Genomic DNA, 16,607 nt, shown 5'->3' with positions numbered 1-16,607 from the left:
CCGTGCCAAGGAAAGAAATGGTTTCGTTGGCTCGTTTCCGTAAAGTGTACAGAAGATCAGCTACTCCCCAAGTTTTATTGTTTTGTGTCTCATCTCAAAGAAGTTTTTCTTCGTTCGTACTAGCATATAGAGCATAACCAGCAAAGTTGGTCCGTGCTTTAGACTCCAGTCTGAACAATCGGTACCTCATCATTTGGCTCTTCAGTTGACTCATCGAAAGGATAAATTTGTGCAGGTGAGACTCTCTCTCTCTGACCTGTGAAGGAAACAATAATTTTGCTAGTAATTGGGTCATGACGCCCTGAATGTCCATTTGGGAATTCCGTTCTGCATCAGTTCGGGATTTCTCTCCAGGTAAATCTCATGCACTGGTGCCACCTGACTAGTCGCAGATACATATACATCTTAAATTTTGCAGAATCAGCAATTGAACAGCATCAGTTTCCAGAGACAACAGTCACCTCCGCTGCACTCCCAACAGGAGAGAAGAAAAAGAATCAAACACATAAATCGGATGCTCTTCAGTAAATTTGCTCAAACATGAATGCATGTAATCCAAGCATAGAACTTCATATCATAATTCTATCAACATTCTACACAGCTGATCATGTAAGTTCTAGTTTTCTTACAACAGGGCTTCTGCATTGCCAATTTTTAATGTGACTGAACTATCGTGGGCAAATTGGGCTAAGATCTCTCCGGCACGCATCCAATAAAGCCGAAACACCAGTGAGGATTCTTTTCTCCTCAATCCTTTTTGCCCATTCTCACAACAGGGAAATATGATGGCCCAAAATTGGAACATAAATGAGAGTCTAGCAGATGAACTATAGGCTAATCAACTGAGTGAATAGCGAAAGCCGAGCTACAATAGATTCTTGATGCTATTAAGAACGGAGCATTTTGACTTTGGGTCCAGACTTCTTCATCTGCCGAGCCCTTTCCTTTTCTTCTTTCCTTCGGAGTGCCTCGGCACTCAACTTGGCATCTACCTCCTCCAGAAGTTTCTTCTTTTCGGCCTTCTTCCTTTGCAGGGCCTCCTGCCTGGCACTCTGAAGTTCCCTGAAGGCCTCCTGAGCAGCCTTTGTTCTAGCTCCATCAGTTTTCGAGCGAGCCTGCCAACAGCATTGACAGAAAAGTTTAGATGTAAATAACCGTAATATGATCATGAACTTTAAGAAGGGTTGGAGAGGATACTCACATGCGAGCTGAGCTTATAACGTCCAACCAGATCAATGTAGTAAGGCACAAGAGCAACCAATCTTGTCATCTCAGACATGTTGCTTGCATCTGGCAATACAAACTTGAATGTGAGGACCTTCTTGTAGGATCCTGCCAATTGATCTGAAAAATGAAGCGAGATGAACCACTTTCCAAATTTCTCAAATGCCTTCTCACCAAGGACCTGGAAAGAATCATTAGAAGCAGAGTAAGGCACACTATATACAAGATAAACTGTGAGTCAGTTGCACTGGCTTATTTGGTCCACACAACCTAGCTTAAGCCTATGCCCCAGGTCTTAATACAGCATGTAAGTCCAACTGACTAGTCTTTTTTTGTCCTAGTTACTCCTAATTGTCCGACCTCGAAAGGTGAATATAAAATTGCCTGTAAAAGGTTAATGTTGTTTGAAAAGAGACATAAGTCTTCAGATATACTTATTGTTTTACAGTAAATACACCAACACACTAATTCAGTTTATGACAGATTTCAAGCTAAGGTAAGTTGAGCCTTGCCAAAGTCTAGAAAACCATCTCATTAGCAGTGTACCAGTAATCTCATAACCGCATCATATATTACACAACTGAAACTACTTCAATCATTAAAAACAGAAGCTACTTCAATCATGGAAAATCTCTAGCATGGCAGTAAATGTCCCTGGATATTATTTCCTTGTTCACACAAGGGCACAAGGGTTTCATCAATGTCCAAAAGGAGACAAAGCAAGAAAATATCCAAGACAAACACACCATACGCAAAATATTTCTCAGAATGAATAAACTCAAGGGCAAAAAATGGCATGTACAAAATTAATAAAAAGTAGTCAAAATCTACCAAGATGCTACTGTAGATCCGCATTTATACAATTCCATACACAAACAAAAGCTAATCCATTTCATCAGTTCAAAGTATTTCACCACCTAATATAAACAAAATGCTACCTGTAAAGAACAACAGGGGCAATGGCATGGACCACTGGAATTGCTATTGATACCAGTTTTCCCTCAAAGTGACAAGCTCAGGTCATTTTGCATATCCAAATTATAAGATTCAATCTTAATACTAGCATAACTTTTGCACGTCAACCACATTCCAAAGTCAGCCATTTCACAAAATAGTAAAAAAAAAAACTGTGATGCTATCTCAATTACAATACTTCAACAGTTACACTCGCTCTAAAGAGATTTGACGGTTACACTAGCTAGTTCATTAAATATTGATGTCAGCAACATACTGTAAGTATCTAGTAAAATCTAACTTTACTTGCATGAATCTACAAAACCAGAATTCTGAACTGAGGTATGGTCTCACCTGGTCAAGCACAGCCTCAGTGATCATATCCCCAGCAACCTCCTTTGACTCAGCCACCACAGCAAGCTCATCCGACACCCACTTCCTCCCAGCGGGTGCCGAAGTGAGAACGTTGGCAAACCTTTGCAGATCCCTCTCCTCTTTCTGCATCGTCTTAGCCGCCTTCTTCCTGGCGACGGCTAGAATCACATGGTCCATGGCGTCCTCGTTCATCACCACCTCGAACGTGATGGTGTCCTTCCTGGGGAACACCAGCTCCACGAACTTGGACAGCAGGTCGTGCCGCGCGCGCATCTCCATGGTGGCGAGCATGCCCTGGCAGAAGCGCCTCCCGCTGGCGTAGAACTTGAACACGTCCTGGCCCTCTTTGAGCAGGAGGGGCGTGTCCTTGCCATCCCCGGTGCCGAGGAGGCTGAAGTTCTTCTCGAAGATGGAGTCCCTGGTGGCGAACTTGGTGGCCCAGGCCAGCGCGATGCTCTCGTTCTGCTTCTTCCCCGTGAAGTAGTTGAGCACGAAGCAGATCAGGAAGCTGACGCAGGCGATCTCGACGGAGAAGGCGCGGAGGAGCTCCGCCGGGGTCCTCTTCGGGGCCGGCGCCGCCTCGGCCGCCGCTTCTGCAGCGGGATCTGAAGGGGCGGCCTCGGCCGGCGCGGCGGAGTCGTCGGAGGAGATCGGTTCCGGCACGGGGATGCCCTCGAACTCGTCCTCGTCCCAGAGATCGAGCGCCGGGGTGTGCTTCGGAGGCGTGGGCGCGGCAGGGTTAGGGTTCGGCGTCGAAGTCGTCATTACGGGAGGGGAAGGCGCGGAGGTGGAGAGGGAGATGGGCGGTGGGGGCGGGAGATCCACGCCGTCGAGCCCCTCCTCGTCTTCGTCAGCATCGAGGCCGCCGGCCGCGGAGGGGAGGTCGTCGGAGTCGAAGCCCTCGAAGTTGGCGGCGATGGAGAAAGTGAGGTTGAGGGCGAGGAGCAGCAGGATGAGGAGGGCGGCCCGCGGCGGCCGGAGCCGGATCCAGCTCGGCGCCGCCATGGCTGAGGAGGTGTGCTGGGGAAGACGAAGGGGATGCTGTCAGCTAGCGCGGGGTGTGGGGGAAGGTGTAAAGGGAAGAGTCGTGCGAGTTTGCGACTGTGGAAGTGGTTGATCGTTGGGTTTGGATCGGATCTGAGATTTTTGTGGTTTTAGCTATTTTGTAAATGCAGGGAGGAAAATGTGAATTGCACATGCCCAGGCCACATCACATTCGCAATGCGGCGAGTTACCCTGGCTGTAATCGGATTGCTAGCATTGCTGGGATGATGAGCGAATTGGTTTAATTTAAATACATATCGCATATGTCATTAGGGTTGTCGACAAGTGGAACTTGTCTCAGTAAGAAATTTGCCCAGAGAGCTAAATTCATATTAATTTTTTCATTTTCAGACTTGTATTAACTATATTTACTCACAGATAACTTTGTTTATGTAGTTGTATTTTCGGTAAGCAAGAATTGAGATAATTCTTAAAATAGTTAGATTATGAAAGGTTCACCAGCATAAAGAGAAAGATCTTGAATTTGGCAAAATTAGTGATAATTTTTTTTTGACCAAATTCATTTGTACTTCCTGCATCCTTGCAGAAGCCATCTTGGCTCTCCATCTTACGTTAGGTTTTGAGCAATCTTATTTTTAGTAGACGCATAAAGTTTGCATTTCTTGATACCAACCCAATGTATCGGGTACCGAATAATAGAAGGTTGAGTGTTTTTCATTTTGCGTTAAAAGTTTAGCTGAGCAAGTTTACTATTGAAATCGATCTTTCTCCACCACACAAAATAAAAATTTATACTTCCTTAACATCATGGTAGGGATCATCTTATCCCTTGATTGTACAGACCGTGTATTTATCGTATACCGAATTTTGAGTTGCGTGTCAGTATTGCTAGTTATATCACATAATATATATTTGTATGGTAACCCGCATACATGTATAGATTCCATACACAATAAATTAATCTATCATTCTCTTTCGTATTCTCACGCCAGTCATTTTCTCTCCTTCCGTAGCTTCCTTTCCCTCTCCCCTCTCTCCACTAGTCAGCTCCTCAAGCAGATCCGCTAGATCTACCGGTGTCGCAGCCATGGCGAGCCTCAACAGCGGTGAACATGCATGAGGATGAAGCACATTAGATGTGATTACTACCAGACTCTGAGGATTCAGAGTCGAACTGGATTTGAGATTGATGACATTGGATCTAAATATGAAGGCAGCATATCTAGAACATTTTAATAGAACATTTCAAGCCACGTGGTGGTGAATGCGTGCACCACTTTCCTCTCCTATTCATCCAATTGTCTATGATGGTGGAGCTCTAGCTAGATCCAGCAGTGAGGTTTCGATCTGACGGTAACAGAGGAGGTTAGATCCAGCAGTGAGGTTCCGATCTGACGGTAATAGAGGAGGTTGGGTATGGTTGTATAACATATAAAAAAGATACGTCCTCCCTCCTGCTAAGGGGTAGGATAACCTACCATAATATTAACGAATATAAAATCTTAGTTTATAAATTTGACACATACTTTTTCAGCTGATTTCTCTAAAATTAATAAAAGGTATAAATGAGGAAAAAAACCCGAATAAAGATTTGGAAGTAGAGTGTTAGGACAAGTAGCAAGGGTCTTTAGAGAGAGGTTGTATGCATGAATTTGGCAAGATCAAGATAATTGGGCATTCAAATTTTTTGCCATTTTATACGGCCAGTTCACCGTATCATTACCATGTGAGGTCATCTAGATCAATGACATTAGGTTAGGGTGGCAAATAGACTTCCATTCACTCAGGTTTTAAATTCATATTAAAAACTTATAGTTGGCACGCTCAGAAAAACGTCTTGGATGGACAAATAAACGCTCAAAAGTTAAGGTCAGATCTGAGGGGTATGCCTACAATGTGCAAAATACAAACTCGAGAGGGCTATACGCTCAAATAACTCGTCTCCTTTCCCGAGCTCTCCAGTTCAGTCCGAGCTCCGCCGCGCGCGTAGCCCGATGGAGGAGGTTCAGGCCGCCATGACGGCGCACCTGGACCAGGTGTCTGGTCTCGTGCAGGCGCTCTCCTCCGAGCTCCGCCGGGGCATGGGCCCCGCCGCTGACAACCTGCGCGCCTTCGTCCGCGCCGTCGACTGGACGGTATCACTCCCGAATCCCCCCCCCCCTATAGGAGATCGCATCCGGATCACCGAAATCTCGTTCTCTTTCCTCTCCCTCTTTCAACTTCAAAGTTAACAAACATCGTGCGTCGTGTTGCGTTTTGAATGTGCAACTGCCAACTGTTCCAGGAGCCATGGCTGATGTGCTTGATGGCATTCCATGTGATTCTGCTGCTCACCGCCGTCGGGTTCAGGAGGAACGCTAACTTTCAGCTGTTGCTGCTGTTTCTTGCTTGTGAGTTCTACTGTTTCTCATATTCTATTTCTTACTCAGCAAGCCTTGTGTATGAACTGGTGGATTTTAGTTGAGCGAAAGCAAGCCTTGTATATGGACTGGTGCATTTTAGACTTCTAGTGGAGAGAAATAGTCCATGATTCCATCCGGAGCAAGAATTGCCCGATTTGTAAATTTGTATTTTCAAATTTCGTGGGAGAATTTGTAATCCAGCCTCGTTTTGTTTAGCTCTTATGCCTTGCTAGCTGCCGTTTGATTCAGGCCCTTACGTGTCAAATGAAGTCGATAGGGGGGGGGGGGGATGTTCTTGATATACTGATCTCGATCAAGATATTAACAAGTAATAGGGTACTAGCAATTTAGTAGTACTGGTCAGTGCAAATTTCACTAAGTCAATAAAAAAAGTTGGTGTCTCCCACATTAGTAGGCATTAACTCTCTCGAACTACTGAGATACATAACACATCGATCATTTTTCCCACGTGTGCTCCTTGAATTCACATAAATTTCCTGCTATCTTCTATGAGGCCTCATCTTCTATAGAGCTTTGAGGGAATTGATGCTATTATGGCATAAATCATTCTTCTAGATTTCAAATAAGAATTGAATGATAGTATGAATATTAATCCATATTATATTTTTTTGAGGAACAATCAACATTATCTTGCAACACTTGGTCGAAATAGGATGTCTAAGATTGGAAATTTGGAACCTGGTTTCTTGATTTACCCCCTTTTATTGGGTTCATGGTTTTGCCTGCACAGATTCAGGAGTGTATATGGCGGAAAAGATGAACAGATACCTGGGAGAGCACTGGAGGAGCTTTGCCAGTCAGAATTACTTCGACCGTTCTGGAGTTTTCATCTCTGTCATCTGGTCTGGGCCACTTATCTTCATATCTATTGCCAGTGTGGTTAGTAAAAACCTGCCTGTCCTGATGTAAAGTTTCTGTTCATTATAACCTGTCTAATTGCAATTCAGCTCATGATGTTTACCATTCCTTACCATTCCAGGTTAGCAGCCTCATTGCATTATGCCGGTTGATGGTGAAATGGAAGAGAGCAGAGCTTAGGCACCGGGCCCGACTTGCTCGCGACAAGCAGGACTGAGAAAAACAAATCATGCTGGACGTGCTAGCACGTAATGGGCGTCTATTGCTACTGTTCTTGCTGGTCATGAACTATAATAGTTATAGTTGGCATAGTACATGAGAAAACAGATTTGGCATATGTACCATCGTGTTTTCGGTTGTATATGTACTCTGATGTGGAGATGTAATTTCAATTAAATCAACACAGTTCGTAAACCTAGCCTTCATGGAACAAACTCAGCAAGCATCCTCACAAGAAAAACCACAAATGCTATTATGGCCCTGTTTAGATCCTCTAGCTAATGGTTAGCTAATTAGCTAAATTTAGCTATTATAGATCCAAACAGGTCAGCTAATGGACTAGCTAATAATATTCCAGCTAATTGAAATAGTGTTATCTGTACTATCTCATTAGTTGGTTGAATCTAGCTAATCCGAGCTTAAAAACCGTCAAAAGACCGTATTACCCTCAACCCTTATGTTAAATTTTCCGTGTTATCTCATTAGCTGGTTGAACCTAGCTAATCCTAGCTAAAAACATCAAAAGACCATATTACCCTCTCAATCCTTATGTTAAATTCCAACAAAGGGGTAGCACAGTCTATTAATGTTAATAATTAGCAATTAGTTGGTGTAGCACGGTCTATTAATGTTAATAATTAGCAATTAGTTGGTGGATCCAAACATGCCAAGCTAATAGCTTATTATCTAATCTTTAGCTAGCTAAAAGAGACTATTATCAATTAGCTAGCTAATCATTAGTCGGGGAGGATCCAAACAGGACCTATGTCTCAGCTAGGACCTATGCCTCAGCTGGATCTTTTATTATCATGGATTGATGCATACGTACATGTATTAATGGATGTTACAAGGATTTTACATGTTCCAGAAGAAACACATTTGTGTATGTGCAATGTTTACAGTTTCTTCAGCTTCTTAGCTAACAGAGAATTACTAAACCGTTTCCTAAAAAGGAAAAAACCTAGGGTCCCAAGCAACGGCCAAGACGTTACAACAGCAATGTAAGCAAGCAACCAGACAGACTTTCCCTGGGACCGGGTGAGCTGGTTTATGGATCTCCTAACAGGGGCAATGGCATCACCGATATTATTTGCATATGGCTCTTCTCTCTGTCTGTGATTTCCTTCATGGCCTTGAACAGATGTCACATTCTCTTCTGAGTTCTTTTTATCACCCATCCCGCTGTAACTCTCATTCTGTATTTCTCCAGTGCATTCATTCTGTTGTATGGCAACCATGCCATCACTGAGTTCAATTTCACCAACAATCTGGTTATGCAAGGAGTCATTGTTGTCAGGACCATCATTAGTTACTGCAGCTACCATTCCGTCTTCCATGAAATTCACATATGGGCTCTTGTCGATTGATGATTCCAATGGAGAATGCAAACCATGCTCTTGTGCCTGCATTCAACTATAACATGTTATACCATGTTAACAAAAGCTGATATGTGAATTACAACCAAACACCACCTTTTGCCGATGCATATAGGAGCTATCATGTAGAGCACAGAGGAACTCGGAAACAGGCCGTACCCACCTGTCAAGCATTTAGATAGATATAAGCTGAATGCCAATCACAATTGGCTGATCAAATAGACAGAACTCACATCATAGTTAACAAGGGGAGACAAGTGGAAAGCATGTCGAGATGCTAAGAATTTTTTCCAAACAACTTACCATAGTCATGGTTTTTTTAAGATGCTTCTTCTCTATTAATATATGCCTGGCAAAGCTCATGCCGGTTGCTTTTCAAAATAAAATAAAATAAAATAAAATTACCATAGTCTTCTAGCAGTTAGGCCTTCAAAGAAAGCAAGATGTCCACCATTAGGAGTAGTTGCCAATACAACGTTTTTGTTTGCCCTAGATCACCAATTGTGCGCCTCATCAACACATGGAACAAAAAATGTTCGGAATATTGAGATTTCATCAGATGTTTACCTGCATTCATCCCAGGGAATGGCCTCCCTTGTGCAGAGTGGGTCATCTAAAGCACTGATACAAAGCAAGGGAACTGACACATTGCCAATATAGTTTGCACTGCTGCACTTGCGGTAGAATGTGTCCACTGTCTGAAAATATTTAGTCACTACACAGAATTTATTTTCTAAAAATTATACAGCAAATAAGTTGCTACAACAGAAGTAGGGTGTTCGAACTGTATAAGTTATCATGAACCAAACTGAATTCAAAAGACCCACGGGATTGTTCTCGACTTGCATCAGTAAGTTTTCTGGCTCATGAAGTTCCTGTTGGAACTTGGAACCCAAACCAACTGTCAAAAAGTTGACACATGTTCAGTAACTTGAATTCTATAATTTAAATATTCTACAAATACAAACTTGCCTGATTTTGTATTGTGAGAGGATTGTCACTTCAGATTTGTTCAATTTGTGCATTTTCAATACTCACCAGCCAGTTTCCCAATTCTTAAAGTCAATGAGATGCTAATCTAAGAAAATATTTTAGGATCACATTCACATATTAGGAAAAGGTCCAATATCATATAAATATCAAAAAATTCAACTCCGGTCAGATAAACTACATATTAAGAACAATATATTGGCAAAAAGAATATGAGTTCGACTGGATGCACATTTTTAGTGTGTCATTTCATTCTAATGGAAAGAGTAGTTCACAAGTAGGTAAATTTGATGCTGATTCAGTTACATCTCTCCAAGAATTTTGATTTGATGCACTAACTTATGACTATAAGCAACATGGATGCCATCCCCTGACCAAACAAGGGTAGGGCAGGTGTTCATTATCCATTTCCACTTCAACCAAATGTCATTTTGCTTCTTTCCACTTAATTCTCAATGGAATAGAGAAAAGGTAAGTCACTAACAATGAATAACAAGGACAGTGGAGCCGAATGTAACCAAGAATTTTAGACAATCTAATATGAACACTTTGCTGGTTGTTGATAACCAGAAGGTGCAGACTATAGCATTAGAAACAAAATACCTCATATTTTGCAACGACACAAGTGGCATGACGGTCAAATTCCCTGATAGAGCTTGACTGATGAAAGAAAACAAAAAAAAAAGTAATGAATAAGCACAACCCTTTTGTATGACCAGCTAATTTATTAAAAAGCAGTCAAATTGCTGAGAGCGAACTACAACTTTATTTTTGTTTTTGTAATGCAAACTGAATAACACAAACATGATAAGGACTGCATGACTATGAAAAAACAGATGAGTGCTAGCTTACCGAGGTAATAGCTTCCCAGTTTGCAAGTCGTGCCAAGACTGGTTGGTGTCTGAGAAAGTAAGACAATGGAAAAACTACTGAGTATGGAACAAACATAGATTCCATCTTCTATTATTCAGTTGCATTGTTACACATAAAAGAATGACCGCTAATTTCTAAATGGTAGAGATCTAGTAAGGCAAAGCATCATGGGCAACCAAATAAGGATTTCTTCAGTAATTAATACACATTAGTCAGCAGAAAAACATAAAGGTAAAGGCAGATCATACGTAATGAAAATCTTGCTTAAAACTTAGTAGGGAAGAACCTAACATGTACATACAGTTTTGCATATCCCTTGAGGCCAATTGCAAGGGCTCTGTCATAACATCGCTGCACAAGCTTGCGTGAAATAAATCTGTTGGTCACCTGCATAATTGCAGTGATATAGCAATAGTAACAATATACATGTACATTGTCAGTGAAGATCAAAGTGTAGTGTTGGTAAGCTGAAGTACTACAAGAGCATCATTTGTAGCTTGTTAACTAAGACAATTAGGGAAGTTATTGAGTAAGTGAACGGAAATAGAAGTAACAGTATTTGAAAACTACATGTGTAGTATAGTTGAGATGCAAACCAAAATGTTAATGCGCAAACGAACTATAGTAAAAAAAGAAAAAAAAAAAGGATGCCGCTCTGCTAGATTAATTGACTATTGTCACTAACCAGCAGATCCCAGGGTGAGCAAATAGATGCAGCACCAACTACAGGGGTGCTTTCACCTTCTTCTCCGAGGTACTTGACCTAAATGGGCAACATATAAGAAAAAATCGAAATAAGCTTAAGCTATTAAATACAGCTGCAGTGAATAGTGGAGGGGGGCAGAAAAACTCAACCCACCACAATATTGGCACCTATGCTTGTCCCAACAGTGAATAGTGGAGCCTCTGGATACTCCTGATGAAGAAAATTAACAACTTCGCGCATATCTTCCGTCCATCCAGCATTATAGAAGCAATCAGACTGCCAACAGAAGAAATAAGTACTAAACTTGAGTAGCAATAGGCAGCTAAACCTTTTATTTGCCACTGATGCTGGTGCTGATTTTTCTGCTGTTAGAACATATATTCAAGGATTAACTAACTTACAAAAAAATCCTTGCTTGAACAGAAAATCATGTATTATCAGGTTATCATAAGATTTTTTTTATTAGAGAACTTACTGTTATGGAGATGCCACCCAGACCCCTATGATTGCTTACAACAACATTCCATCCTTTGCTTGCCATAGAAAAGACCAAATGCTTGACATACTGCAACAAAAACCCTGCATCCTGTTTAGGATAAACTCATAGCCAAAATGACAAATGGATCATGCAATCAACTTCTTGTTCCTGTTCAAACTTATCAGTTTGTAGAGCTATCTAGGGACTTACAGCAGCACTAGAATCACTAGTTAATCCAGGTATCACAACAAGAAGTGGTGTTAAATCATCCTTACTAATGGATTCATCGCAAGAATCAGCATCTGCAGCTGCAACGTAGCAGGAAGGCAAAAAGGTTAATCATCCCTGTTGCTAGTGATCAATCAATCCCAAACTATCCAAAATCTGCAGAACCTTCAAGATCAGAGGCTAGTAACCAATCCAAGGCAATGGTTCCACCATCACGAACAGTGTACAGCTGCCTGCAATATCAGTAGTCCAATCACTGTGAAAGATTAGCACAAAAATAAAATTTATATAGCATTGCGGAGCTTTATCTTGTGACGTCCAAACTAAAAAACACATGGGGGTTCCACATAACATGTGCTACAAATTGCTGAAATTCCTTTTTTAAACTTAGGGCCTGTGTTTGGTTCCTGCCGCACCTCTAGCGTGCCTAAGAAAACGCGGTGTCCCTTCTGTCCTTTTCTACACCATTAGTTTGGCAGTTGATTAGTCCGCCGCAACTCAGGCGATCCGCAGAACCAAACAGACCCTTAGAAAAACTACTTTTTGCCTCCCTACAATATCTTCATATTCATCATACTTACAATGATAACTATAGCGCACGCATGTGGCAGAACTGTGTTTTTGGAGAATTTGCACAACAGCCACAAAACAGAAGAATTGGATAGCCAAATTAAAGCATCATGTGTGCACTCACATAACAGTCACATAAACCAAGTCTTACAAAAGCAATATAAAGATAGAAACGTGTCAGTCACATCAACATTGCTAACCAGTTGTACAGGTACGACCATGGGCGGACGCAGCAGGGGGGCAGCCGGGGCGAGCGCACCCCCTACGCGCGGAAAGTCCACGGGTACCCCCCGTCGCACCACCTCCCGCTGGAACGTGTATTTGCCCTGGAGACTCGTACAGCTCCTGCTGCTTTGTTTGTTGGGTCATAAAAATTGTATTATTGCTTGTTGGGCCACAGGCCAAGCCCCAAAAGGCACTAGCCACGATCAGCCCAGCGGCCAGCCGTGTATAAGCGTATTCGATCCGTATTCAGCCACGATCGCACGACTCTCCGGCTCCCCCACAACGCACGATTGATCGGTTCAGTACTCTGGCGGCGGCGCGGCGCCGGGCGGCAGGATCAGGAGAGAACCCTACGGCTACGGGCTACGGCTGCAGATCGGCGGGCTCACGAGCGGCAAGACGGCAAGTCAGAAATCACGATTGTGAATCGGCACTGCCGCGCAGACGGACAACGATCAGCAACAGCAACGGGATATCCTGACATTGCATTGGTAATTTTTATTGCTTGCTAGATTGACGCATCCATTGATGATTGATACGTTCTCTTGCTTGCTAGATTGATCTAGTCGTCATCTATTTTTTTTGTAGATTAGCAACAAATGGCCAAAAGAACATTGCATAGTTTTTATTCAAGTGATACACGTTCTATTCCTCGCTCTAGTGACAACAGTAATGAACCAAAGAAGGCTAGAATGGATTTTAATCCGGATGACATTATTGTTGATCCAGCAAAACGTGTACCGATTGATGAGTATGATAATTCAATTAGAGATGAAGTAAGGTGTGCATATTTGTTGAGAGGTCCAACCCAACCAAAAGATCATGAATTTCCACACAAGATGCAGAACGGTTGTCCAAGGTCATTTCAAAAAGCTTGGTTTGATAGGTTTGATTGGTTGGAATACAGTGTGGAGAAGGATGCAGCCTTTTGTTTCTATTGTTTTCTCTTCAAAAAACCAGGAAGGCCTGAAAATTTGGTAGTGAAGTCTTCACAAAAACAGGTTATTCCAATTGGAGGAAGGGTCTAGAAAATTTAGAAAAACATGTTGGTGGACCTAATAGTTCTCATAATATTGCAAGGGGGAATTGTGAGGACTTTAGAAACTAAAGGGCAAGTGTGGCTCAAAGATTTTCAGATCATGGTAGGGAGGCAGAAATTCATTACAAAATCCGTTTGTCTGCTTCTTTATCTTGTGCTCAATATTTATTGATGCAAGGTGAATCTTTCAGAGCACATGATGAATCATCCACTTCTATGAATAAGGGAAATTTCGAGGAGTTAGTTGAGTGGTACAAAAATAGAAATGAGAAAGTGAAGAAAGCATTTGATAAAGCTCCCTTGCATTGTGTGATGACTTCTCCTAGGATTCAAAAGGATCTTGCAAAAGCTTGTGCACAAGAGGTCACGAAGGTGATTCTTGATGAGATTGGAGACAAGAATTTCTCGGTCCTTATTGATGAGTCATGAGATGTATCAATAAAAGAGCAGATGGCTGTGATTTTAAGGTAATCATGTAATGCATTATGTGTTTATTTCTTTATTCACTTAACTAGGCAGTGTTGTTTTAACTTGGAAAATTTCACATGCAGGTTTGTAAATAATCAAGGAAAGGTTGTTGGACGGTTTCTTGGCATTAAGCATATCAAAAGTTGTGCATCAGCAGCATTGAAGGAAGCTTTGTTTGATATGCTTGGAAGCAGATTATCAGTTTGTAAGATACGTGGGCAGGGTTATGATGGAGCCTCAAATATGAGAGGAGAGTTTAATGGCCTACAAAAGCTCATTCGAGATGAAAGTCCGTATGCCTTTTATATTCATTGCTTTGCTCATCAGTTGCAATTGGTGGTTGTGACAGTTGCAAGTTCTAGTAGATCAGTTTCTGATTTTTTCAATCAAATCCCTTTGATAGTGAACTCGATGAGTTCATCTTGCAAGAGAATGGATGCATTACTAGCTAAGCAACAAGATGTGTTGTTACAGAAATTGGAGAGTGGCAATGCCACGACTGGAACAGGTCAACATCAAGAGATGAGTCTAGCCAGACCTTCAAATACTAGATGGGGCTCCCATCTTAAAACCTTGTTGCGTATCTATCAGATGTGGGAAGCAGTGATAGAAGTGTTAGAGATTGTGAGTCAAGATGCTTCAGGTACGTCAAATCATGGTGAAGCATCAGGTTTGATACAAAAAATGGAAAGCTTTGAATTTGTCTTCATCATGCATTTCATGATAGACTTGTTGGGCGTTACCAATGAGTTATCACTTGCTTTGCAAAGGAGTGATCAAGATATTGTTGAAGCAATGGGTTTGCTTGAAGATGTCAAAATGCGCTTGCAAGACATGAGAGACAATGGGTGGACGCCATTGTTCCAAAGAGTCAAAAGCTTTTGTGAAACAAATGCTATTACAGTGCCAGACATGGAAGAGCTCATACCAGTTAGAGGTAAATCTGCACGCAAGAAGCATACAGTGACACACTTTCATTATTATCATGTTGAGATTTTTATTGCTGCTATTGATGCTATTACATCCGAGATGAACCATCAATTCAATGAATGTTCTTCTGAATTACTGGTATGCATGTCTTGCCTTGATCCAAGGAATTCTTTCTCGAAGTTTGATGTAGACAAGCTAGTTCGACTTGCCGAGATTTATGCTGATGACTTCACCATGGCTGATCGTTTGTTATTAAGAAATCAGCTTCAAACCTTTATTCTCAATATCAGGAGAAGTGTAGAGTTTCATGGATGCGGTGATGTTGCAAAACTAGCTGAGAAGATGGTTGAAACACGGAAAAATAGGACTTTCCCATTGGTCTATCGTCTCATTGAGCTAACATTGATTCTACCAGTGGCAACAGCATCAGTTGAAAGAATCTTTTCAGCGATGAATATTATCAAGACTGATTTAAGAAACAGAGTTTCAGATGAGTGGTTCAATGACTTGATGATATGCTACACCGAGCGGGAAATATTTCGAAGCCTTGATGATCGGATGATAATGGAACGCTTTCAAGCCATGAATAAAAGGAGAATGGCATTGCCCACTACTCGTATTACTACTACTTAATGATAGCAACTTAGTGAAACACAGGTATATTGTGTTTTTCCATTGTTTGCCACTATATATACCATTTTAAATGAACTTAATTTTTGTCCACTAGCATCCCCTCAATTTTGTTCCTGCGTCCGCCACTGGGTACGACCAATATGTACGCACTTTACTGCAGGGAAACTACGAACGCACAACAGCACGAAGAACGCAGCTCTAAAATCTTAATATTAATTATGACAATGATTTGCACCAACCTCCGATAGGTGAACGAAGGCGGTCTGCCGGAGATGCTCAGAAACAACGTCTGCAGATGAGGACTCGCCAGCCACGGCGTCGCGAGGTACCTGCGCAACCAATGTTTTTGGCAACATTGGAAAAATCATGAGCAATTTTCTCCGGTAGAGGCATGAACCCACACGGCGGAAGCCTCGTGGCATGATCCCATATTCCCACCTGCCGTGGAGCGAGCGGCACTTGGAGGCGACCCGGTGGTACACCTGAGACTCGGGGTGGAAGGTAAGCGCGACGCGGCCGCCGCGGAGGCCGCGGAGGAGGTCCCCGAGGAAGTGAAGCTCCAGGAACCGGTACAGGAGCGCTGCGGCGAGGGCGAGGGCCGCGAGCGCGTAGCGCGTCCACGGCACCAGCGCCGCCGCGCGGAGGAGCAGCTCGCCCGCCGACTCCGCGTCGCTGGAGACCGCGGCAGCCTCCATCGGTCTGGGCTGGGGGACGCGCGCGAGCTAGCGGGAATCGACACGGAAAGGCCGTCGCCGAAACAGGAGCTCGATCTCGCCGCTGCGGAGGGGGCAGCAGATGGCTGGGGTAGGGGGAGGAGAGGGAGGCGGGGGATTTGATGAGTCGTTTGCGACCTGGGAAGCGATGGGCGGACACGTGAGCCGTTTCGTCGCTGAATGGAGAATCAGACATCGTGTTTTGCTTGTGGTTGATAGGAAAAACAGGCGCTTGACAACAGTGACGCACAAGCCGCTGCGCCGAGTGTTCCTCTCTAGAAGGATTCTAGGTGAAAGACACTGGCGCCTGGCCCGGATGC

At 42.8% G+C, this 16,607-nt stretch overlaps 3 protein-coding genes across 11 annotated transcripts; 1 reads left to right on the top strand and 2 right to left on the bottom strand.

The window, feature by feature from the left end:
• Positions 1 to 529: 529 nt before the first annotated feature.
• LOC112884504 (uncharacterized protein At5g49945-like) lies at positions 530 to 3,674 on the bottom strand. The gene is made up of 3 exons (XM_025949912.1): positions 2,533 to 3,674; positions 1,202 to 1,405; positions 530 to 1,115 (listed from the first exon to the last, which is right to left on the bottom strand). Exons 1-3 carry the CDS (start codon positions 3,556 to 3,558, stop codon positions 888 to 890), a joined length of 1,458 nt encoding a protein of 485 aa, XP_025805697.1. The 5' UTR covers positions 3,559 to 3,674; the 3' UTR covers positions 530 to 887.
• Positions 3,675 to 5,484: 1,810 nt separating this feature from the next.
• LOC112887068 (transmembrane protein 18-like) lies at positions 5,485 to 7,253 on the top strand. The gene is made up of 4 exons (XM_025953148.1): positions 5,485 to 5,693; positions 5,843 to 5,948; positions 6,712 to 6,860; positions 6,961 to 7,253. The coding sequence occupies exons 1-4, from the start codon at positions 5,553 to 5,555 to the stop codon at positions 7,054 to 7,056; spliced, it is 492 nt and encodes a 163-aa protein (XP_025808933.1). The 5' UTR covers positions 5,485 to 5,552; the 3' UTR covers positions 7,057 to 7,253.
• Positions 7,254 to 7,807: 554 nt separating this feature from the next.
• On the bottom strand, positions 7,808 to 16,558 carry LOC112884797 (embryogenesis-associated protein EMB8-like). Of its 9 annotated transcripts, none has more exons than XM_025950372.1 (14): positions 16,013 to 16,529; positions 15,814 to 15,903; positions 11,875 to 11,942; positions 11,757 to 11,789; positions 11,479 to 11,582; positions 11,157 to 11,279; positions 10,983 to 11,060; positions 10,599 to 10,684; positions 10,277 to 10,325; positions 10,028 to 10,084; positions 9,002 to 9,132; positions 8,840 to 8,923; positions 8,531 to 8,597; positions 7,808 to 8,461 (listed from the first exon to the last, which is right to left on the bottom strand). In XM_025950372.1, exons 1-14 carry the CDS (start codon positions 16,267 to 16,269, stop codon positions 7,955 to 7,957), a joined length of 1,734 nt encoding a protein of 577 aa, XP_025806157.1. In that variant the 5' UTR covers positions 16,270 to 16,529; the 3' UTR covers positions 7,808 to 7,954. The 9 variants fall into 9 exon arrangements, 3 of the variants coding, with proteins under 3 accessions (XP_025806157.1, XP_025806156.1, XP_025806155.1); XM_025950371.1 differs by having other exon boundaries at positions 11,479 to 11,568; positions 11,692 to 11,783; XM_025950370.1 differs by having other exon boundaries at positions 11,479 to 11,568; positions 11,692 to 11,789; positions 16,013 to 16,528.
• Between the last annotated feature and the right edge of the window lie 49 nt (positions 16,559 to 16,607).

The sequence above is a fragment of the Panicum hallii genome, chromosome 3 (genome assembly GCF_002211085.1).
Source record: "Panicum hallii strain FIL2 chromosome 3, PHallii_v3.1, whole genome shotgun sequence".
Classification (NCBI taxonomy): domain Eukaryota; kingdom Viridiplantae; phylum Streptophyta; class Magnoliopsida; order Poales; family Poaceae; genus Panicum; species Panicum hallii.
This window is presented reverse-complemented; position numbering and strand designations above follow the sequence as displayed.